Raw genomic sequence first — 26,402 nt, forward strand, 5'->3', positions numbered from 1 at the left:
ATGGGCATAAGAAGTATTATTCTTATCCAGTTTTGATTTAAGGTTCACAGTACGTATTATGACTCATATATCTTCTCACTTTTTCATTGTTAATTCACTCGATGAGAGTGACGATTTATGTGATCATCTGACAAATTTGCTCTAGAATCCGTTTTTGCGGAGACGTGATTCAATAATTTCCTCTCTACATCTATCTAGCACTTCGTAGTATTTGACGATTGTCTCTCTCGGACCACTTCTCTTTTCTTTCCTAAATGAAATTTTCCAAGAGCTTCTTGTGCTATCTTATTTCATTCATAAGTCCAGTTATTGTAAAAGTTCTGCCCGCATTTCCTAATCGTAATTAGCAGCGCCTCACTTTTCTTATATATATTTTCAGTCAGTGATTTCTTGTGTTCGTTTCTCTCTGTTCAAAGTCACATTATTTTTTCTCTGAATAGATCCCTTTCTCTTTCACTTATCTAAAGAAGTAACGACTCTTACACAATAGATCTAAGCCTTAGCATAGAAGTATAGGTAGAGAGTGCTAAATAAAACGCGTATGGCTGGGAGGGACGTGCGTGAAGCCTTGAGTGACTACCGTAGCAGAATATTATCAAATGATTTTTCACAAAAACCAAAGAAATTCTGGTCATATGTGAAGCCAGTCAGTGGTCTCATAGTTAGTGTCCAGAAACTCCATGGATGACACAGAAACTGAAATTGAGCCTAGCAAAGCAAAAATAGAAATGCTGAATTCCATTTTCAACTGTTCCTTTACGACGTAAAGTCCTGTAGTATTGCCTCCGTTTGATTCTTGCGCCAATGCAGATGTGAGAGATATGGATGCTACTTCCAGGGACGTTGAGAGAAACCTGAAATCGCTAAAATGGAACAATGGTCCAGGAGCCGATGGAATCCCTATCAAATTCTATGGTAACTTGTAAACGCTTGAATGTAGAAGCAAAGTACCCCACAAAATCCTACTTACAGAGTTTCTAGAATGATCCTTAAGTAGGTAAGTTAAGAATATAGGCCAACTACACGGTTGTAAAAAACCAAACTGGGGCGGACAAGATTTGTGCTCCTTAAAATAGGGATGCCTACTCACGTGTTCAGCCCCCAATGTGGATAATATACGGTGGGTTGCGTTGAAATACACTGCATGTTAAGAAAAGTGAAGTAACCAGAGGGCATGGTCGAATGTCAATCCAACTTAGTATAATACAGACCATCAGCAGGAATGTAACGGGTAAGAGCTGCAGTTCTCTGTGACACGTAGAGCAACCGCCTGAATGGATTATAGTTGTTCATGTTAGTGTTGTTACCCAGACTGGTAGGTTACATAAAAGGCGTTAACAGCATTGGGTGATTACTGTGAAGGACTCGAAGATATCCTGTGCTCGTCTGAGACAGCGTTATCAGCACCTGACAGAGTTTGAAAGCGGCAGTTCTACACTACACCCAGATGGACATCGGCGGCAAGTACAGTGGAGACCTGGGGAGAGATTCCATTCTTCCAAAGTTTCAGAACGACACAGCAGTGTTACTCCCAGTCATGCCACCAGGCCAGAACAGATGAGAGGGAAAAAAGGGGGGAGGAGAGGAAAAACAGAACATGTCTTTGAATGTTGAGGTCAGACTTTCATTCTTTGTGTTACTGGAGGGTCTTCTTCCGGAAACTTAAATCTTCCAATTTAAATACTAGTGTGGGGTTAAAGCAGAATAAAATGGGAAGGGCGATATATTTGTCGCCACTCTCAACTTTATTTTTGAGGTTTTTCTGAATATTTAATCTCTTTCTTACTGTTACCTACGTCCTCTACGCTCCTCGGAGTATTGGACCTCATCATCATCATCATTTCATTATGAGGTTACAATACGTGAAACACATTATAAAATGGATCAAATGGCTCTGAGCACTATGGGACTTGAGAGCTGAGGTCATCAGTCCCCTAGAACTTACAACTACTTAAACCTAACTAACCTAAGGACATCACACACATCCATGCCCGAGGCAGGATTCGAACCTGCGACCATAGCGGTCTCGCGGTTCCAGACTGACGCGTCTAGAACCACACGGCCACACCGGCCGGCGAAGCACATTATAATGTACGCAATGGCTAAGTTATAAAATTGAGAATAACATTCAGGAGTGTGTGGTGACCTAAAATATTGCTTCATTTGTGTCGACTGAAGTACGTTATGCAATCATTCAGTCTCCATCCTTCGTACAAAATGTGCTTCCCTCTGTAACTACATAAGAGGATGCATTTTTTACGTCGACGCCGAATGTAAATCACTTGTAACTTTATTCTGATTGTAAGAGAGGGGAAACGGATGAAAGGAATTAAGCGATTGAATTTTCTGAAGAAAAAGTGTGTACCAACTGGCACACATGCGGGTTACAGACGGAGAAATAATGCAGCTACTTTGTCAAAACACAAACAAATCTTTTTCATTCCCTGAAGTAAAATTGACACGCAAGCAGTATATGGAAACTTTTGCCAGTTTTTACCACCACAGCTTTAAACAATGCAACAGAAACGAAAGGGGCGGGGAGGGGGGGGGGCACGACGGAGGGAGAGGACTCAGAAGGTTGGAACAGGGCAGACGCGAGGGGGAATGAGAAAAGGTGGAGGAAGGAAACGCAAAAGGGCTCGGGGGACAGAAGGGAGGCAGAGAGGGGTAGGCGAGGAATGAAACAGGATGGAAGGGGGGGGGGGAATGAGCCCGGGAAAAGGACAGAGGAAAGGAGGGGGAGGTAAGCATCTGAGTTGATAGGAGGGATAAATGGAGGGAGAGAGGGCATCATCTGGGAGGGGGAGTTGACAGACGCCACCTTGGGAAAGGAGATGAAGGGTGTAGAGATGGAGGGTAGGGGGGACACAACAATGAAGGCACGGCAGAGGGTGGGGGTTGGAAAGGAGAGGAGCAACCAGGGAATGAGGGGGATCAAAGTGGCGGGAGGTGTAGAGTATGCAGATATGTTCAAGGGATAAGAGCAGATGGGGGAAAGGAATCAGGTCGTAGAGGATCCGCGTGGGGGACAGGAGGCGTATACGGAAGGTGAGGCAGAGTGCATGGCGCTCGAGGATCTGGAGGGACTTAGAGAATTTGGGGTGGGGGGGGGGAGGGCGGATATCTAGGCGGAACTGGCATAACAGAGGATGGGATTTGTAGGTGTGGAGGATGGTAGAGGGGTTCAACCCCCATGTCTTGCCAGAGAGGAGTTTGAGGAGTCAGAGGCAGTTGTGGGCTTTGGATTGGATAGAGCAGAAATGAGGGATCCAGGTGAGGTGATGGTCAATGGTGAGGCCAAGGTAGGTGAGGGTGGGCTACTTGAAGAACAGTGAGTATTTACCATGGCGCATTGAGAGCTACATTTTGTGAGTGAGAATAAGGAACATCATAGGCCTAAGTGTGTGTGTTTGGTGTGTTCTAACGGATGGAGTAGCCACCCTGCTGCCTAAATAGGACAACCGGTAGCCCTGATAGGCCGGTCGGACAAACGTGGCTTGTGGCAGCGGTTACATCGGCAATTGCAGCAATTCCACCTACTGGATGTCATCAATGTCCTTACAGTCCGACGGGTCTTCAGAAGCACTGGGCCGGGATGTCAGAGTACCAGTACAGTATTTATACAGTCGGATGTAGGGAACTGACTGACTGGCCGACACACCCAGCCCTCGTCCTTAATCTGTCTGACATATTCGATTTGGGGCTGGTGCGCCTTCCCTTCTCTGGGAGAAAGCCGCATTAACTAATGTGCGGGTATCCCTTCAGGTCAGGAATCTATCATGCATGAATGATCAGAATCAATACAACACAGTCTGAGAACTGTGTAATCTCGACATTGCAGCTGCATGACTCTGAAGATGCCACTGTCAACAATGATGTAAGTATTAAAAGTTACCCAACAACAATACAAACTGTAGCTACTTCTGTACTGCAGTGCTGCGTTGGATTTTCCACTGATAGAACTGATCCCTGCACTCAGAATCATTTGGCCCCATTGATTGCACATGACGGATATAATAGGGGCGTAGTTAGTGTTTATCAGTTCTCCCCACAGTGCACAGTGTACATCAAGAAGTGCATTTCATAGCCATGTTGGCCGCTGCTCGTTTCTAACCTTCTTTCATTTGATGCAACACCACCTGTATAAATTCTTCTTCGTGAAATATTCATCGCCGAGAATTTTGACTAACTCGTTGTGGTTTGAAAGACCCAGTTTTTCTAATTTTCTATTCACATTGATAAATTACATTCAGTTAGTATGACGCATGTTGTGAAATATTTCTCTGTACATTCGTACAACTTTCTGAGCACTAAATCTTCTTCAGTGGAGTAGGCAGCAATCAAGTTCACCTTGCATTTTAATTCGCATCACATATTTGTATAAAATACAAAGACGGGTAACATGTAATCTTCTCATATTTTTCGATCACAGTCATATAATTTTACAGTTTCTTGTATTACAACACTATTTGCACCATGTTTCTCCCTAGATGTACCACAATTATTTATTCTGGTTAATTTATGCTACCCTTTCTCTCGCCCTCCCCCTCTTCTATGCCTATACGTGACTGTAATGAATTATTGTATACATGCCAGTTTCATGACTTACTATGTCATATGTAATAAGTGACTTGTACTTTTTTCTTGGTTTGCATAAAGCAAGTTTTATCTCTTCATGAACTATGTAACGTGTGTAATTAGTTTAATGAATGCAAGTTTAATTCCTCTACTTATATTATGCTTCCAGTAATTGTACAATACACCCAAAGAGAGCGATATATGCACTATGCCCTCTGTCACATAACATTTGGTACATATTGGTTTATACACAAGCACACTTGATATTGGCATCTTTTCCCTCCTTTACCTTTCTCCCCTCTCTACCACTTTTCCTCACCCCCCCCCCCCCCACTGATAATTTAACATCGTAAGCAGAGTATTGAGCTTATCCAATAGTTTCACCGCCTGTAATTAATACTTCCATTTTATAATACTATAAATGGCGCTTATGACCCCCTCCCCCTCCTCTTCAACTGCTCCCCCGTTTTTCCAACCAGCTCCCGCAATGGTTAGGTTCAATTTCATTGACACCTTTTCCACCACTTACCAGGTATCTTCCCCACCCATTTCATCCCGATTCCATGAAATCCCCTCCCTCTCCCGCCCCCCTCCCCCAATCCGCCACGCACTTTCCCTTTTTAATAGTTGCACTTTTTCTCATTGACAACTCTCCCTCCACCTCCCTAGCACCATTCCAAAACACTATTTCCGATTACGTCCACTCCCACCTCCACCCCAACCCCTCACCGCCGCCCCCTGTCCCGTCCACACACCCCCTCCACTTTATAAACGTCCGATCATTACGCGAACTGTGTATTTGATACCTTATGTTTTATGCATTATACCTCTGCTACAACATATTGATTACAACACATAATATATTAATGGCAAACTTTCGTAATCTAGTTTAGTATGTTTATGTATGACACGCACACACACTTTATAATAAGGTTTAACAGATTATTGTGTTCTGTCACGGTTATAATTGTTCTACAGTGTACTGGTGTTTGGGTGTTTCTCATTTAAACAAGGGTACTCTCTTTTTGGAATCATGTATTTTAATGCTATAAGCATATTATTTACACCTTGTATCCACAAGAAACACCGTTCCTCCAAATATGTATTTGCAAAATGGCTCTGAGCACTATGGGACTTAACGTCTATGGTCATCAGTCCCCTAGAACTTAGAACTACTTAAACCTAACTAACCTAAGGACATCACACAACACCCAGTCATCACGAGGCAGAGAAAATCCCTGAACCCGCCGGGAAGCGAGAACGCTACCACACGACCACGAGCTGCAGACTATGTATTTGCAGGCAACACATTTTTTTTTCCAGGAATGTATGATTGCGTTTCAGTTTTATGTTCCTATGATATTTGCTTAATCATGGAATATGCAAGATAGACTTAAAGCCTACGCTGTTCATCTCTGATCACCAGTCAATAAGCAAATTTCATAGTGCATTTTCAGATCATTTCACTGCCAATGTAACGACTGTATTGATGTTTATTCTGCGCCTCAATTGTACCATGGTTGGAAAACATGTTTGCTACCTGTGCGTCATACATTTTTGTGGTTTTGTACTTATCTACACTCTGGGATACCCTTGACGATGAATTCACTTAAAGATTAACTATACTCATTCTACAAAAAACTTTTTCAGTGGTGTAGTTGATAATGGTCTAAGACCGAAATCATGGTAGGAATATAAAATAAAGAAGTTTTTAAAGTCAAATGGCGGAATATCATTAAAACATCATTCAAACAAGCACCATCAATTAGTGTTTCGACTGATTCCTTCAGAAGCCTCCTATAGTGTGAACATAATGGAACTGTCCTTGAAAATATATCATGCATGTTAAGACAGGCATTCCAGCTTATCATTTGCCCCAGGTTGCAGACGTGTAAACTGTGTTGCGTGTCTTAAGGAGCATAAAATAAATTCCGGGCCCGTCGTTGTATAGCTGTCTCCAACAACAAAATAAACGTGGCCAAAAGCGTACAGTAGCCAATGGAGATTGTCTTCAAGCCAATGTACTTGTCGTAGCTTCTCCCCTCCCTCCTTCCTCCTACTCCAATACTAGTTCTGTAATGTCGATTATGAATAACTTCAAACGTGCCTAGTATAAACTGAAACGCCACCCGACGGGTGAAAACTGGAAATATTCTGGCAACAAATTAATCAATCTTAAGAGCAAACACTTTCTGTGAGCTTCTGTGAAAAGCAGGTCACGTCACTGACAATCTTTTAGGTCTCCTCTCATCTCTGGATCACTCTAGGACCACTAGCCCGACGTTACCTAACTTTGGGAACCCTCCCCCTCCCCTGTAATTCGACCCTGTGGGGCTGCAGCCCCATTACACGGCCAGTGGACTGCACTAACCGGTGCGTACGCGGTTGAACTCCTTCCTCACTAGTTAACGCCAGCACGCTAAGCCTGCCTTCAAGACAGATCCTCAAACTTTGTTATGGCTTGCTTCAAGCAATTGAAGTGCAGATGCTCGTTAACATTACTAACAACGCTTCATAAGACAATTTGTTTTTTCTACTTTCTGAAATTTGGCTCCAATTCAGCTTAGCTTCAAACTAATTTTTCGTTAAAAATTTCGTTACACAACTACCATAGTTAAAACCGAGAAATATAGCACACGTCTAACATGTCGAAGAAACAATGCAACAGTCCTTTACCGTTCTTAGAGCTTCCCTTTTCCTATCTTATGACAGCCTATCACCTCTCTTTTGGTTGCTATCTTGATAAAGCTCTTCTTAAGAAATCAAGCCTTGTATGTAGGATAACAAGCGACACGTGGTGGAATTACGCAGTGGGATTATGTAGCTGGTGTTGAATATAGTGTTTCGTACGAAGGGCAAGGAGATGAGGCACTCCATGTAGAAGAGAAAGAACGTCTTTAGAAACTACACGTCCAATACAGGGAGCTCGATATGTAGTGTATTTTGCCTGCAAGGTTGTTTACAGTACACTATCGGCAACTTGCAACTGTCATTGAAAGTTTCCTTTTCATCGAAAAAAGTAGTGATGCTGCTCGTCTCTGATGTGCAGCCGGCCATTGTGGCCGAGCGGTTCTAGGCGCTTCAGTCGGGAACCGCGCTGCTGCTACGGTCGCAGGTTCGTATCCTGCCTTGGTCATGGATGTGTGTGATGTCCTTAGGTTAGTTAGGTTTAGGTAGTTCTAAGTCTAGGGGGCTGAAGACCTCAGATGTTAAGTCCCATAGTGCTTAGAGACATTTTTTGATGTCGGTAGAAAAATTGCTCACAACGAGTTTTGCATTATTCGCATAACTGTGAACACGTGTGAACTAGATTCAATACTAACTGCGAATAAAAGAATAATAACTGCTGTTAATTTTTTTTAATTGGCTCAACAGTCTTCTGACTGTTTTGGTGCAGCCCACCATGAATTTTTCTCCTGTGCCAACCACTTCATCTCACAAGGAACCCTTTGATTGCGTTATTGCAAGTTCATTCTTTAGTAAGGCTCATTTGAAAGTGTTGTGTTAACAATTATGACAGGAAATATATTAATTACTAATGACTGACCATGTGTATTAGGAAGGCTACAGAAAATGAGTGTCCGGGAGGTGCACAGATAAACCTTCTGTTCGATGTCTGTATCACACTTTAAAAAATGGATTTCATCGACATTCGGGAAGTGTTCACAACAAATCATAAACACCGAATGAAAAACGGTGTGGCACTGTAATCACAAAGGTTCGCCCCAACAAGATCAAGGCAAACTCCTTGGGAGTTACAAACCGTGAAGGTATCCACTCTTAAAGAATGCATATAGACTCATACTGATGTAACTGGGTAATGAGAAATGATGGAACATAATGGCATGCAACCGAATGCGAAACCGTCTGTTGTGGAGCTTATCGTGAAACTGGCTATACTTTAAGGCGAAGCTGCAGATAGCTCGATAATGAATGTTATACGCACGGAAAAACTAACATCCAGAGGCTGAACTGGTCAAATGGTTCCGGTTGGTATGATTTGCAATGTGAAACACTTTTCAGGAGGAATAGATTGCTCCAAAGGTGTATGATTTTTATACGAAGATCAGGAACCAAGAAAAAGCAAGTCCTTTTGACCAGCTACTGGCCAAAAGCAGGGCTCATAACATACTTTTAGTTCTCTTACGCCCGTTTCACCACTCTTGCTTGCTATGACGTAAATATTTGCTACTGCCGTTACAAGATCACGCACACGAGAAAGAATCGTAGGGGCAGTGCATCTCCAACTTCTTGCAGTGAGACAAATAACTTTCCAGCCAGTTTACCATCCAGATTAACAGTCAGCATAATTGTATACGAAAGTGTCAAGGGACTGATGTTAGTTGATCTTGATACAACTCTCTTGGTTCCTCTAATCTATAGGATTTCTTTCATATGCGCTTCCTCTCCAAATTACGACTTGTCGGAGTTGAAAACTTCCTTACTGAACGGTGGGATAAGTTTGTTTATCTCATCCACAAATTCTCGGCGGATTCCGCAGTTTGCTGTGCACCGACAAGTTGACACTTTGTTTGAAATTTCTCTACCTTACGTCTTCTAATTCTGTAGCACTGTTTGAAGTTATGCAACAATCCACTGCCTCACTTGAAATCACTGTAATCTATGTCGCGCGCTACTGCATAACGTTGTAAATCGCTATCATGCACATCCTGTAAAATGTATCGAGCGTTGTTGAAAAGAGCAAACACCAGTTTTTGTAACGAGTGTACCTTGTCCTCCCTTGAATATCGGTAGTTTCCCTTATGCATTACACGGTCGTATTGCTGCACACTTATTCGAAATATGTTCTTAATCGTTTTTTTTTACTATGCTGCGGATGATCTTCTACGTACGTAATTATGTTTAGTACTCGCTTTTTGGACAACGATTGTACTTTACTACGTTTCACTGGAGATGTGATTTGTGGCTCCCCGTCCGACAGCGGTGCCTGTTTCAGTATCACTTTCACCTGTTAAGCACGTACCGTCATCATTGTACTCCTCATACATATTGTACACACAGAGGATCGTATACGACACCACACATTCCTCTGACTCATCTTGCAGAAACGCTAATGTTTCAGCTCTCACTTCTTTCTCAATCTGTGAAATTTCTGGGGTTTCTTTCTGATGACGTGTCAGCTTCAGCAACTTTTGTTGTAGACATAATGCAATGTTTGCTTTGTTTATCGTTGCCACTGCTCTGCTTTGTATGAACACCACTAGGACTGTAGCAGTGTTGTGAGTGACTCGTCGACTAAACAGTTCAACTACGCTCCGAAGCCTCATGCTGTGCTCGCCATTGCACACCTCCAGCCCCGCCCCCTGTAGCCATTAGCAGCCAATATTGTGACTGCATTGTAGACAATATGTGGGAAGTTGAATGGCTTAAACCTCATTGAACTCTTCCGACCTCGCCTCAAGGGGTTCGGTGTCAGAGTAGCACTTGCAGCCAGCGTCCTCAGTTATTGGTTGCATGTATCCCAATGTGTACCTCCCTCTACAGTTTTTACCTTCTACAGCTCCTTTTAGTGACATGAAAGTTATTCCCTGATGTCTTGCCTAATTCCTATCATCCATCTCTTCTTCTCGTCAATATTTTTCAAATTTCATTTCCTCGCCAATCCTGCTGAGAACCTCCTCATTTATTATCTAATTACGGATTGTGTTTGATGCTGGTAGACTTCGCTTGGGCAGAAATGTCCTATTTGTCTGTGCTAGTCTGCTTTTTACACTCCTGGAAATGGAAAAAAGAACACATTGACACCGGTGTGTCAGACCCACCATACTTGCTCTGGACACTGCGAGAGGGCTGTACAAGCAATGATCACACGCACGGCACAGCGGACACACCAGGAACCTCGGTGTTGGCCGTCGAATGGCGCTAGCTGCGCAGCATTTGTGCACCGCCGCCGTCAGTGTCAGCCAGTTTGCCGTTGCATACGGAGCTCCATCGCAGTCTTTAACACTGGTAGCATGCCGCGACAGCGTGGACGTGAACCGTATGTGCAGTTGACGGACTTTGAGCGAGGGCGTATAGTGGGCATGCGGGAGGCCGGGTGGACGTACCGCCGAATTGCTCAACACGTGGGGCATGAGGTCTCCACAATACATCGATGTTGTCGCCAGTGGTCGGCGGAAGGTGCACGTGCCCGTCGACCTGGGACCGGACCGCAGCGACGCACGGATGCACGCCAAGACCGTAGGATCCTATGCAGTGCCGTAGGGGACCGCACCGCCACTTCCCAGCAAATTAGGGACACTGTTGCTCCTGGGGTATCGGCGAGGACCATTCGCAACCGTCTCCATGAAGCTGGGCTACGGTCCCGCACACCGTTAGGCCGTCTTCCGCTCACGCCCCAACATCGTGCAGCCCGCCTCCAGTGGTGTCGCGACAGGCGTGAATGGAGGGACGAATGGAGACGTGTCGTCTTCAGCGATGAGAGTCGCTTCTGCCTTGGTGCCAATGATGGTCGTATGCGTGTTTGGCGCCGTGCAGGTGAGCGCCACAATCAGGACTGCATACGACCGAGGCACACAGGGCCAACACCCAGCATCATGGTGTGGGGAGCGATCTCCTACACTGGCCGTACACCACTGGTGATCGTCGAGGGGACACTGAATAGTGCACGGTACATCCAAACCGTCATCGAACCCATCGTTCTACCACTCCTAGACCGGCAAGGGAACTTGCTGTTCCAACAGGACAATGCACGTCCGCATGTATCCCGTGCCACCCAACGTGCTCTAGAATGTGTAAGTCAACTACCCTGGCCAGCAAGATCTCCGGATCTGTCCCCCATTGAGCATGTTTGGGACTGGATGAAGCGTCGTCTCACGCGGTCTGCACGTCCAGCACGAACGCTGGTCCAACTGAGGCGCCAGATGGAAATGGCATGGCAAGCCGTTCCACAGGACTACATCCAGCATCTCTACGATCGTCTCCATGGGAGAATAGCAGCCTGCATTGCTGCGAAAGGTGGATATACACTGTACTAGTGCCGACATTGTGCATGCTCTGTTGCCTGTGTCTATGTGCCTGTGGTTCTGTCAGTGTGATCATGTGATGTATCTGACCCCAGGAATGTGTCACTAAAGTTTCCCCTTCCTGGGACAATGAATTCACGGTGTTCTTATTTCAATTTCCAGGAGTGTATATCCTTTCTGTGTCGTGCGTCACGACTTACTTTGCTTCCAATGTAGCAGAATTCCTTGCCTTTATCTACTTGTGGTCCCCAATTCTGATGTAAAATTTATCGTTAATCTCATTTCTGGTACTCAGCATGATCTTCTTACGTCGGTTTACTCTCAGTCCACATTCTGTAATCAGTAGACCAAACGTACCATTCAGCAGATCCTGTAACTCTTCTCCACTTTCACTGAGTACAGCAATGTCATCAGCGAATCTAAATCACTACCATCCTTTTACCATGAGTTTTAATCTGACTCCGGAACCATTCTTTTACTTCAGCCATTGCTTCTTCAATGTACAGGTTGAAGAGATGAGACGAAAGACTACATCCCTGGTTCATACCCTTTCCAATCCGAGTACTTCGTTCTCGGTCTTCCATTCTTGTTTTTCCTCGCGGTTCTTGTACGTATTGTATATTACTCGTGTTTGGCTACAGCTTATTCCTGTTATCCTGAAAATTTCTAAGATACTGCTCCATTTTATTTGTTGTTGTTGTTGTTGTGGTCTTCAGTCCTGAGACTGGTTTGATGCAGCTCTCCATGCTACTCTATCCTGTGCAAGCTTCTTCATCAACCAGTACGTGCTGCAACCTACATCCTTCTGAATCTGCTTAGTGTATTGATCTCTTGGTCTCCCTCTACGATTTTTACCCTCCACGCTGCCCTCCAATGCTAAATTTGTGATCCCTTGATGCCTCAAAACATGACCTACCAACCGATCCCTTCTTCTAGTCAAGTTGTGCCACAAACTTCTCTTCTCCCCAATCCTATTCAATACCTCCTCATTAGTTACGTGATCTACCCACCTTATCTTCAGCATTCTTCTGTAACACCACATTTCGAAAGCTTCTATTCTCTTCTTGTCCAAACTGGTTATCGTCCATGTTTCACTTCCATACATGGCTACACTCCATACAAATACTTTCAGAAACGACTTCCTGACACTTAAATCTATACTAGATGTTAACAAATTTCTCTTCTTCAGAAACGATTTCCTTGCCATTGCCAGTCTACATTTTATATCGTCTCTACTTCGACCATCATCAGTTATTTTACTCCCTAAATAGCAAAACTCCTTTACTACTTTAAGTGTCTCATTTCCTAATCTAATCCCCTCAGCATCACGCGATTTAATTTGACTACATTCCATTATCCTCGTTTTGCTTTTGTTGATGTTCCGTTTCATTTGTCGCACGCTATTTCTTGGTCGACAAATCCTATGAATGTGTCTTTATTTTTCTTTAAGTCTAGCTTCTCTGGTGCCTTTACGCTTCTTTAAGCCAAACTGGTTGTCGTCTAACAGATCCACAATTTTCTTTTCAATTTTTCTATAGGTTATTCTGACTAGCATCTCCGATGCAAGAATGTTAAGCTGACTGCGCTATAGTTCGGGCACTTTGCTGTCTTGGGGCGTTGTATCGATAATGGTTTCCCGCTTATCTGAGGGCATGTGTCCAGACAAACAGTTTCTACGTACGAACCTGAATTATTGTTTGGTTGCCACGTCTCTCAATGTTCGTAATAATTCCGCAGGAGTTTTTTATATGCTTTCCACCTTATTTTTATCGCAAGTGTTCCAGACTTTGAGGCTTATGAAATTACAAGGTAATTTATCTGTGGAATAAAAACACTAAGAAAAATAACGGCAGTCAGTTATAAAGTACACATCTTGGTATAGCTGCGAAATCAACGTCTGCTGCTGGTAACATTCTATACCGTGTTACTCCACCCCACGCATTGCAACATTCCTGGATCCTTCTTATCATGCTGTCCTCACGGAGGTCTAGACGTTACTGCTCAGCCCTGTCCTGTCTAGTGCGTGAAGAGTTCTTTGCAGGCCATTCGATTAAGTTATTTCTACCATCACGAGTAACGTGTTCACGACGCAAGAGCGATTTGCTCGTTCACTTTCGTCTTGGAAGACGGACTCATTGCTGAAATACTGCTTGTAAGTCAGGACAACAGATCGGATGATCCTGTATCGATACTGCACAACCCTCAAACCATGACCATGCTAAACCCATGGTTGATGCTGTCAGGCGTATTATGACATTTCTGGAGACCGGGTTCCGAAAACAACGATCGTGTGAAACCCAGCTCACTCTGGTCATTCACGAAACCCAGAAAACAGTAGATACAGGTGCCAGGTAGATGCCGTTTTCCTTGACTTTCGGTTGGCATTCGATACAGTTCCACTCTGCCTCCCAGTGAAGAAAATACGTGCGTGCAGAATGTCAGACTAACTGTGTAGCTGGACTGAAGAGTTTCTAGCAATCATAACACAACGTAGCATGCTCAACGGAGAGAAGTCTTCAGTCATAAAAGTAACTTCGAGAGTGCTCTAAGAGAATGTTACAGGATCATTAGTTTTTAGAATACACACTTCTGGAAAAAAAAATCAGTACAGCTGGAAAGACGCCATCGATTTTGATCCGTTGACTGCTTAAGCCATCTGGGGGAGGGGGGGGGGGAGGGGTGGTAATGTCGTGTGACTAGGGCCTCCCGTCGGGTAGACCGTTCGCCGGGTGCAAGTCTTTCGATTTGACGCCACTTCGGTGACTTGCGCGTCGATGGGGATGAACCAAGTCGGGAATCCAACCCAGGCCCTTAGGATTGACATTCCGTCGCTCTGACCTCTCAGCTATCGGGGACGGACTAGGGGGGGGGGGGTAGTAGATATACTGATAATGGTTTCAACGTCGTTCGACAACAGATAGCATAGTGGCATAGCTACCAGAGCGCCGTCTGTGTCTACTCTTTAACGGGGAATGTTCATTGTCAGAAGGCTCAGTAAGATGCAAACGTGTGAATCAGGCAGGCAAATATGCCACAGACACGCGAGTTTGAAAGGGGTCAAATTATGCCCTTCCGAGTGGCGTGATGGTCCTTTCGGAAAATTGTCACACAAGTTGAATGTACTGCGTCAGTTGTGCAACGCTGCTGGTATCACTGGACACGTGAACATTCTGGCCCTCCACGCAGGACAGACGCTCGCCATCATCATCGTATTGTAAGCGTAGCAGTGGCAGATTGTAGACCTACAACGGGACAGATAGGAGTCCTTGTGAGCTCAGACGTGTCAACAAGAACTGTTGCGAACCGGTTATTAACAGTGGGACTAGGGCAAGCACACCTTCCGTCAAACTCAGATAGATCGCGCGCCTTCCATTTTCTACACACGGACAGCACTCTCACTGATACTACATGCACCGTGCGTGTGCCTGACTAGCAGTTATTCCTCGCCAGGTGACGCTGGACGGGTTTATATCGATAGCAGGTCACTGGCCATAATGAACTGGTTGATCAGTGAATGTAGGAATATGTCTCTCTCCTTGTAACCACTGTTCGCAACCGGTCGCTGTGGCCGAGCGGTTCTAGGCGCTTCAGTCCGGAACCGCGCTGCTGTTAAGGTCGCAGGTCTGAATCCTGTCTCGGGCATGGATGTGTGTGATGTCCTTAGGTTATTTGGGTTTAAGTGGTTCTAAGTTCTAGGGGACTGATGACCTCAGATGTTAAGGCCCATAGTGCTCAGAGGCATTTGAACTGTTTGCACAAAAGACTGATGTCGGCTAAATACTCTACCTCAAGCCAGGCCAAGATTTGCGCTCGTCTGCCTCGGTAGCTGCGCGGTCAGCGTGGCGGATTGAAAACCAAAGTGGTCCGGGTTCGATTCCTAGACGGGTCGGAGATTTTTTCCGATTGGGGACTGGCTGCTGTGTTGTCCTCACGTCATAATTGACTTCCCAATATTGACACGGCTGTGTGGGGACGTCCCGAAATCCAGTAAATAAAAAAGAAAGAAAAAAAAAAGATTTACGCTCCCGAAGAGCGCTCGCACTCCGCAAGCGCAGCCGACTTTGCTCAACACTCCGGCTTCCCCCACCACTCCACTATTCCAAGAGCAGGTGAGCGAGTAAGACAGCTATATGCCGAAGGCTGCACACGTAGGAAACTCAGGAAGACGTGTTTGCAACACAATGCGACTACTTGTAACATGCGTGTAGCATACTCTTATAAGAAGGACCGACATTTTGATTTTAGTGCATAGTGATGCTGAATATAATAAACAGCGTATCGTAAGTGTACTCTACGAGATTACAAACAGTGGATAACAAAAATCTAAAGAGCCACAGTGGTGGAAGAAAGAACACGCCAAGAGCCGACCCGTATTTCTCATGAACAGAGTGAGTGACCATTTACATGTTCTTGCTAGGAATAACAAGTGCACTCTCCCACGTCTGGAAGTACTACACAGCTCAAAACACATTCCAAGACAAAACACTACTAAATCTTAATCTATGAGTGTTGATATCAAAATCTGTGGTATTGTTACCTATCCTGATGATGAGTCATACGTCGAAACAAGGTACAGTATTTAAAAACTTAAAGTGAGATTACAAAGGCTTATAACTCTATAAAATCTATTTATAAATTAAGGATAGTACATCGGTGAGTCTGAAATATACTTTCACTGTATAATGACGCTTACTGGAAAATCCACATACATTAGATTGATAATACTATTTCTGTTTGGTCTTCCTAAACTCAAATTCTGATTTATCATGGAGGGATGCTGCCTGAGCTTTTAGCAGCGGCAAGTGCGGAAACACACACAGACGATGTAACGGAAAAGAAGCAGTATCTTCATGGGCCTATTTTTTTTTTTTGTGTGTGTGTGTGTGTGTGTGTGTGTGTGTGTGTGTGTGTGTGTGTGTATACGAGTGTGATATATGCAGTGACTGGTAACGAGATATGACTTAATGGCGTAGTATTAGTGTTAGGATTGTCAGATAACGTGTTTTCAGAGCTCACAGACAGAAGGACTGCACAGGATGTAGAAATATTTGTAACTGCTGACACCAGAACTGTAAGTTATTATAAGCCTTTTTCTTAACTGTTAACTACTACGAGTATACAGAAGGGATCTGTGTGCCATACCACAAAAGGAATTACTGCTTACTGCAGCTTTTAAGACTGCGTATGCTGTACAATTAGAAGAACTGCTGGTGAGTAAGAGACGGGTTTTAGTGACTTACAAACATAAGTAAACTGACATTTCAACCAAATTAGACAATGTTTCGGTACAGATTGAACTGCGGGCTCTGTCTCCCTGAAGACTCACGCCATCTCTGGACAAACACCAGTACGCTTATGCCGCTCAGTACCAGTGCGGTAGTCAGTATTTACGCGTCACATAACGATCAACACAGTGTGCTCTTTGTTAGGAGTAAAGGCTTTGTTGTTCAACCTCCGCTGACCTTTGGAATCAGTGTTAATGAAAGGCTGTATTCGCACAAGACGAAGAACGTTTCGGAAACGTTCTTTGTCGAGTATATTGACTGCGTCCAACTAAACAATAAAACTACGGATTCCCTTCTGCACGTTGATAAATCAGAGTTTAGGTAGAGTAAAACAGATTTATTTGCAAGTATAATAAACTTCAGTAGAGGCAAGCCCTTGGAGCACCGCTGTACTTACCCTGTTAAAGCCGGCGTTCAGGTACGGGATGACGGCTGCCTCTTCCTTTTCCGCCGTGCTAGAAACAAAACACAACACAATTAACACTTGTTTGGGGGTAAATGCTTCATATCTGGTCGATATGAAGTTAATATTGTATAACTACGCTAGGGTTATAAAAACTTATCTACTTTCTGACGAAACAAAGTTATTAATGCCAAGCACTCCAAAAAAGCGCTTACAGATTATTATATAGTAACACGGTGCAGAAAAGTTCTAGATTTAATGTCTAAAATAATTGTCTTTGATCTTTAGTAATAGTCGACAGTCCAAGTTGGAGAAAAAGAAAGAAATGATTAGCGTTTGACGTCACGCCGACCACGAGTTCATTAGACAAAGTCGTGAACGAGTAAGGAATACGTCCCTGTCCTTCCAAAGTAACCATCCAGTCAAGGGCCTTTGATGGTTTTTTGGTATGTCTTATGTTATTGGAACTTCTAAGGTGCAAATCGCAGCACATTATGCCTAGAGGACAAACACTTTAAGCTTACCGCCGTCTTTCGGACTTTGAGAATGGTAGAATCATAGACATGGGGGAAATGGGAGGATGATATCGACACATCACACTGACAGTTGGCTATAACGTAATTACTACAGAACGAATGGAGACAATGTGGACTTAGAACGATAGTGTCCTTTCAGAAGGATTACATAACGATAAGTTCGCAGGATTGTTCGACATTGTCTGACTAACAGAAGGATGACAACAGCTGAAGTTCGGTTAAAGGTTATAAGACTATACGGGAAGTATCATCACGAACCTTGTAGGCAACCGACTGCTGGAAACTGGGTTGAGAGCTTGACTTGTGGGGTGTATTTTTCCTTCTTTTACTGCTGCTGTTTATTTTGTAAGATTTGTGTTGAGTCTTATACCAGCACTAGCGGGAAGTTGCGTCGCTAGCCGATATAACAGGGCAATCTTTTGCGACCCCAATACACCGCCCTCTCTTCCCAGAGTAGTTTTTTGGTGGTCCGGATCCTTCCGTGCCATCTCCCTGTCGATCCAACTGCGGTGAAGATTCCTGGAACGCTTGCGTCAGTTCTCTCTATTGAGTTACTAAATAAACAGCCACACTTCTCACAAACAGGGATATATTTTGCCCAACATTTTCACTATTACTTTTCACAACACAACTAACAATTGCTATAATGAGATTTTCACTCTGCAGCGGAGTGTGCGCTGATATGAAACTTTCTGGCGGATTGAAACTGTGTGCCGGACCGAGACTCGAACTCGGGACCTTTGCCTTTCGCGGGCAAGTGCTCTACCAACCGAGCTAATTCTGTTTGAGGTGGTCAAATCGACGCCAATGTGTGTGTAGATAACACAGCAAAAATTCTCACAAAACAGCGATTTTCGAAATCCATACCTCTCCAGCTTGTGGAATCGTGATGTGGGGAGCTATTGAATAAAACAACAGGATGATTTGGTAATTGTTGAAGGGATGAATGCCCGCCCGGAGTTGGCAAGAATGATAAACCCAATTATTAAGCCTTACCAAATGGCATAATCAAGTAGGATAATGGAGAGTCACATTTTAGTTTATGAGATTTACGTCTTGTGCACATCCTTAAGTAGCCCGTCCGATCCCCTGATTTGTCTCCCTTTGAGAATGTCTGGGATTCGACTAGAAGACGTATACTCTTACACCAGTCTTCAAACAGCAGCCAGCAATCTTGATGAGCTGGCACAGTATGTTTTTCACGCATGTGAAGAACTTCTTCAGCATGAAATTTATAGGTTGTTTGTTTCCATGTCGAAACGAATAAAAAACTGTATTCCAAGCACCTGGATATCTTGTTGATGATGGTCGTTAGTTCAGAATGGAATGAAAGTTGAATCACATCATACTCGTCATACGATGAACATCTCCATTACGTTAAATAAATATCGGACTGGTACTTCACAGTGTAACACTGTTTTTTCCACCAGCGTATGAAATTAAAGAACTTCGCGTTTTTGGCCGGCCACTGCCTCATCGTCTGCCTATGGCGGCACTGGACGTCGAGAGGAAGGGGACACGTGGTCAGAATACTGCGCTTCTGGACGTTAATGTTGACTTTTCCAAAACGTTCCTCTGTTCCTCCTTCAAGTAGCCCTTCCATTGACCTTATGAGGCTACGTTTACCCTTTCTAGTCTACGCACCATTACTGATGGCAATACTGGGAATCAGTCTCGCATCATCCAAACAGCAGTCAGGTACGCTGACCATTTCGCTTCGGAGAAGTGTTAAGCCATGACGTCGCCTAGCATAGCAGCAGACTACTGTGACACGTAACAGGAGACGTCATAGCAAGTGTGACGCAAGAAACCTCGGCATCAAGGGGAGCATAAGCGCTGTCCCAAAAGAAGCCGCATTCAGGTTACGCAGACATTACAGAAGTACCCCCTAGAGCTTATGAAAGGAGAAATTACTACATCATTACATCATGGCCAATGTTGTAAAACTGCTGACACTACGAAATGACCAGAGCAATGGTGTCATGGTTGCCCAAAAGCTACACGCGGTACATCAATTATGTTGTGGTTTAGGAGACTGAGGTCATTCACCTGTGACTTCTACAGAACATATAGATTAACAATTCTTTAAACACGGCTTATCTGTATGATGTCTGATTTGCGGCTTCATGCGCTATGGAAATGAAATGAGCGTACGGCATTGTGGGCCGGGAGTCCCCCATTCGGGGAAGTTCGGCCGCCAAGGGCAAGAACTTATTGCATTCGACGTCACAGTGGGCGACTTGTGCGTCGGAGATGGGAATGAAATGATGACAACACAACACCCGCTCCCTGAGAGAAGAAAATCTCCTGCCCCAGCCGGGAATCTAACCCGGGCCCCTTGGCGTGGCATTCCGCGGCGCTGACCACTCAGCTAACGGGGGTGGGCATCATGCACTATGTCGTCATTGATAACTTAATAACAAGGACGTAAATTCATGGGGTGTAACACGTATATTTACTTATTTGGCTGTACCTTAAATGTTATGTTCCAACCTCAAAATCTAGATCCATTGACTGCGCTCTAGATCTGTTTGCATCCAGTTCAAGTCAATCCTCAGCTGTTTCCTTTCGTGATTTTACATACCAATCACTGCTTGTGTCTACCAAGTGGGTGCAACCACAGCAATGATTCAGGAGTGTTCAGGTATGCGAGGCCCATGTCCTGCTTCTCGAACTCTTCTTGCTTTGATTTTTCAACAGTTTTTGGTTGCTTCATCACTTCGTGCAGATGCTGGTTTTTCCTTTTTCTGCAGCCATCCGCATATCTCACCGGGCCAAATACCTTCTTGAACATTTTCGTTCAGCTGCTACTGGATTCTTGTCGTTTGCTTTTGTGATACTCAAGGACTCTGTTTAATATAACGTCAATGGAAGTACGATGCTGGCCATCGAAATTGTAACACCGAAAGGGATACAAATAACGAGATTTTACTTATTGTGCATATACAGTACAGCTGAATGAGTACACTATTAAAGCTGTGAGTGATTTGGAGATATACACGCAAATTTTGTACACAGTGCTGTCACCTCTAGCAGAAACAATGGTTCCAACCTGGCTGGGCATTGAGTAGAACTGAACTTCGATGACAGTACTGATTTGTAATTTCATACTACTGCAACGTCCAGTCACATTACTGTGCCCAAGTCCGCAGCTCGTGGTCGTGCAGTAGTGTTCTCGCTTCCCGCGCCCGTGTTCCCAGGTTCGATTCCCGGCGGGGTCAGGGATTTTCTCTGCCTCGTGATGACTGGGTGGTGGGTGATGTCCTTAGGTTAGTTAGGTTTAAGTAGTTCTAAGTTTAGGGGACTGATGACCTCAGATGTTAAGTCCCATAGCGCTTAGAGCCATTTGAACCATTTGTACCCTGTCGGTACTTCCCAGAAGGTCACTGACTCTTCCTGCACGTCTGAAGTAGTCTTCACCGCAAAAGGTGGTCATTCAGGCTTTTGACAGGCGGTCATATTAATGCGACTGGACAGTTCACATGACAGAGTTCATTAGTCATAGTGACCGGCGAGTGGTGGTGGGCCAATCTCTCAGCAACCCAATCCTACTTGTTTGCAGATGTTGAGAGACCTCGGAAATGTGCTGGCCAGGTCAGCAGTCAAACAGCCTCTGTATATAGGTACGTCAGGACATCATGGACAACATAATGCCTCACGTTATATTGTTGAATGATAACGTCAAGGAAACAGCTGAGGATAGAACACAGTTAACAACTTCAAGGCATCAGAAATGTAGCTGCTGCTTTTCAAATTAACAGCTATGCGTATCATAGGCGATCGTGTTTCTTACGTAACGGTACCCCATACAAGCACAACAGGGGCTGCGCGCATATGAAGATGACTAGTGGAATCTGGCATTGTTCATTCTCCTCAGACTATCCACGGATGGATACTTTAATCGTGACGCTGTACGCAGAATCAGGTCTCCTCTAAAACAGGCAGTGTGGCGCTAGTCCCGTGTCGAGGGTTGTTGTCGGGCGGACTACTGTTGGAGCGCCTCTCTCTGCTGTCACGTCAACAATGGCCACTGTCCATGGAACTCCAGAGGCATCAGATTGTCCTTCTAGATGCTTATCTTGCTGCAAACAAGCTGATTTCCTACATAAGGGCCGGCCGCGGTGGTCTCGCGGTTCTAGGCGCGCTGTCCGGAACCGTGGGACTGCTACGGTCGCAGGTTCGAATCCTGCCTCGGGCATGGATGTGTGTGATGTCCTTAGGTTAGTTAGGTTTAAGTAGTTCTAAGTTCTAGGGGACTGATAACCACAGCAGTTGAGTCCCATAGTGCTCAGAGCCATTTGAACCATTTTTGAACCTACATAAGGTAAGTGATGCGGCTGTATGATGCTGCAGGTCCCAGCAAGCAATACATGTGTCCTGTTGGACGCTAGTCGCTTGGGGTATTTGAGATCCTAAACGTCGTCGAGTATGGCTCTCTTGAACCATCGATTCCATACTCGCAGGACTATTGTGGCATCCAAACCAAACTAACCAGCAATATCATGGAACGAAAAAGCGTAATTTTGACAGGTGATGATCGTGGCACTCTCATATCCCAACATGGGCTGCCAGGCAGGTTTTCCCCTTATGCGATACATAACACGAACTTCTCACAAGATCAACCATCATTCAAATGCGATTTCTAAATAATAAACTGACAGCGTATTCCTTTGTTATATACAGAATGTTAGTGGTCTTAACTCCCAACCACACTCCAAGAAAAAAGAAACCGACACAACATGAAGGAATTTTCGGAACGGGATGGATATCGCTATATGTGACACACATGTACAGACAAAAAAAGACTACAATTTCAGGAAAGTTGGATCATTTACCAAGAGAAAGAGCTTTACAAATTGAGTATGTCAGTAATGCGTTTATCCACATATGCCCTTATCCAAGCAGTCATTTGGCTTGACAGTGATTGAGTGATTTGTTGAATGTCCTCCTGAGGTATATTGTGCCAAATTCTGTTCAAGTGGAGCGTTAGATCGTCCAAATCCCCAGATGATTGGAGAGCCATGGATATAAGGATCCGAAGGTTCTCAGTTGGGGTGAGATTCGGCGACCTTGTTGATCAAGGTAGGGTTTGGATAGCGCGAAGACAAGCAGTAGAAATTGTCGCCGTGTGCGGTTGGGCATTATCTTATTGAAATATGTGACGAGGAAGGCTTGCTTCGAAGGGCAATGAAACCGGACCGGACAGTGTTTGCATACCAAACTCACTGTTGTCCGCTATACAGGCCGACAACTAGCAGTGATGCTCTGGGGTGACATTTCATGTCATAGCACGACTCCTTTGGTTGCCGTCAGCGGCACCCTTACAGCACAGCGGTACGTAGACGATATTCTACGCCCCGCTTTGTTTCCCTTCATGGCAACCCATCCTGGGATTACATTTCAGTAAGATAACATCCGAACGCACACAGTGTCACTTTCTACTGCTTATCTTCGTGCCTGCAAAACCCTACCTTAGCCAGCAATGCCGCCGGATCTCTCCCCATTTGAGGGTGTCTGGAGTATTATGAACACGGCCCTCCAACCAGTTCGAGATTTTGAAAATCTAACGCGCCAGTTGGAGAGAACTGGACACGGTATCGAAATGGTTCAAATGGCTCTGAGCACTATGGGACTTAACATCTATGGTCATCAGTCCCCTAAAACTTAGAACTACTTAAACCTAACTAACCTAAGGACTTCACACAACACCCAGTCATCACGAGGCAGAGAAAATCCCTGACCCCGCCGGGAATCGAATCCGGGAACCCGGACGTGGGAAGCGAGAACACACGGTATCCCTTAGGAGGACATCCAGAAGTTCTATCAATCAATGTCAAGCCGAATAGCTGCCTGTATGAAGGCCATAGCTAGACCATCGCGTTACTGGATGGCTCAATTTGTGATGCTGTTTTTTTTTTTGCCGGCCGCGGTGGTCTAGCGGTTCTGGCGCTGCAGTCCGGAACCGCGGGACTGCTACGGTTGCAGGTTCGAATCCTGCCTCGGGCTTGGGTGTGTGTGATGTCCTTAGGTTAGTTAGGTTTAAGTAGTTCTAAGTTCTAGGGGACTGATGACCTAAGATGTTAAGTCCCATAGTGCTCAGAGCCATTTGAACCATTTGATGCTGTTTTTCTTTAATAAATCATGTAATGTTACTGTTTGTCTGTACACGTACATCACACCTACCGATATCCGTTTAATTTGGATAATTCCTTAGTGGTGCGTCGTTTTTTTTTCTTAGAATGTACTTTGCGCGGTTACACTGGAATGCTAAAGATTTAAGTACCCAAGAATTTTATTCACTTCATGCTAATTTGATATTATGCATGTGCACACTGTTTTAAATATAATGGCCAGAAGTGTAGTATGCATTACATATTTGAATTTAACGTGCTTGATACTGTGTGTAATATCAGTTTCTATTTCATGCTGAAGTGTGTGATGGATGTATTAATAATACGTTCATATCCGGCATTAAGGCGTTGTGGTTATTAACTCAGGCGTCCAAGAACTTAAAATTTTCTACCTTAGCCCAAAGCAGACCTCGAGCTTGAAATGGGGTTCTCCGTACAGATTCTATATACACTTCCGGCTTCTCAGTGTCCGGGCGATATCCTCCACTGTCTCTACCGTTTCGGTTATCGATTATACTGGAGCTTCAATGTCATCAACATATACAGCATGGTCCATTGATCGTGACCGGGCCAAATATCTCACGAAATAAGCGTCAAACGAAAAAACTACAAAGAACGAAACTTGTCTAAGTTGAAGGGGGAAACCACATGGCGTTAAGGTTGGCCCGCTAGATGGCGCTGCCATAGGTCAAATGGATATCAACAGCGTTTTTTAAAATAGGAATCCCCATTTTTTATTACACATTCGTGTAGTACGTAAAGAAATATGAATGTTTTAGGTGGACCACTTTTTTCGATTTGTGATAGATGGCGCTGTAATAGCCACAAACATATAACTCACAATTTTAGACGAACAGTTGGTAAAAAGTAGGTTTCTTAAATTAAAATACAAGACGTAGGTACGTTTGAACACTTTATTTCGGTTGTTCCAATGTGATTCATGTACCTTTGTGAACTTATTATTTCTGAGAACGCATGCTGTTACAGCGTTTACCTGTAAATACCACATTAATGCAATAAATGCTCAAAATGAAGTCCGTCAACCTCAAAGCATTTGGCAATACGTGTAACGACATTCCTCTCAACAGCGAGCAGTTCGCCTTCCGTAATGTTCGCACATGCACTGACAATGCGCTGACGCATGTTGTCAGGCGTTGTCGGTGGATCACGATAGCAAATATCCATCTACTTTCCCCACAGAAAGGAATCCGGGGACGTCAGATCCAGTGAATGTGCGGACCATGGTATGGTGCTTCGACCACCAATCCACCTGTCATGAAATATGCTATTCACTACCGCTTCAACCGCACGCGAGCTATGTGCCGGACATCCATCATGTTGGAAGTGCATCGCCATTCTGTCATGCAGTGAAACATCTTGTAGTAACATCGGTAGAACATTACATAGCAAATCAGCATGCATTGCACCATTTAGATTGCTATCGATAAAATGGGGACCAATTATCCTTCCTCCCATAATGCCGCACCATACATTAACCCGCCAAGGTCGCTGATGTTCCACTTGTCGCAGCCATCGTGGATTTTCCGTGGCCCAATAGTGCATATTATTCCGGTTTACGTTACCGCTGTTGCTGAATGACGCTTCGTCGCTAAATAGAACGCGTGCAAAAAATTTGTCATCGTCCCGTAATTTTTCTTGTGCCCAGTAGCAGAACTGTACACGACGTTCAAAGTCGTCGCCCTGCAATTCCTGGTGCATAGAAGTATGGTACGGGTGCAATCGATGTTGATGTAGCATTCTCAACACTGACGTTTTTGAGATTCCCGATTCTCGCGCAATTTGTCTGCTACTGATGTGCGGATTAGCCGCGACAGCAGCTAAAACACGTACTTGGGCATCATCATTTGTTGCAGGTCGTGGTTGACGTTTCACATGTGGATGAACACCCCATGTTTCCTTAAATAACGTAACTATACGGCGAACAGTCCGGGCAATTGGATGATGTCATCCAGCATACCGAGCAGCATACATAGCACACGCCCGTTGGGCATTTTGATCACAACAGCCATACATCAACATGATATCGACCTCTTCCGCAAGTGTTAAACGGTCCATTTTAACACGGGTAATGTATCACGAAGCAAATACTGTCCGCACAGGCGGAATGTTAGGTGATACCACGTACTTATTCGTTTGTGACTATTACAGCGCCATCTATCACAAAGCGAAAAAAGTGGTCCAGCTAAAACAATCATATTTCTTTACGTACTACACGAAAATGTAATAAAAATGGGGATTCCTATTTTTAGAAAACGCAGCTGATATCCGATGGCCTATGGCAGCGCCATCTAGCGGGCCAACCATAGTGCGATCTGGTTTCCACCTTCAATCTAGACGAGTTTCGTTCTTTGCAGTTTTTTCGTTTGATGCTTATTTCGTGAGATATTTGTCCCAGTCACTATCAATGGTCCACGCTGTATATGCTAATATATGCGTGGATACGTAAGACTGCCGTCTTTGTC

The 26,402-nt window shown here is 44.5% G+C and overlaps 1 protein-coding gene across 2 annotated transcripts in view; it reads right to left on the reverse strand.

Moving 5' to 3' along the window:
* LOC126262536 (high affinity cAMP-specific and IBMX-insensitive 3',5'-cyclic phosphodiesterase 8) overlaps nt 1-26,402 on the reverse strand; it is a 1,685,047-nt gene that overhangs the window by 322,739 nt on the left and 1,335,906 nt on the right. For both annotated transcript variants that reach the window (XM_049959212.1, XM_049959213.1), the window contains one exon: nt 17,247-17,304. In XM_049959212.1, coding sequence (XP_049815169.1) covers nt 17,247-17,304 — 58 coding nt within the window. The remainder of the gene's footprint in view (nt 1-17,246; nt 17,305-26,402) is intronic.

Source organism: Schistocerca nitens, chromosome 6, assembly GCF_023898315.1.
Source record: "Schistocerca nitens isolate TAMUIC-IGC-003100 chromosome 6, iqSchNite1.1, whole genome shotgun sequence".
Taxonomy (NCBI): Eukaryota; Metazoa; Arthropoda; class Insecta; order Orthoptera; family Acrididae; genus Schistocerca; species Schistocerca nitens.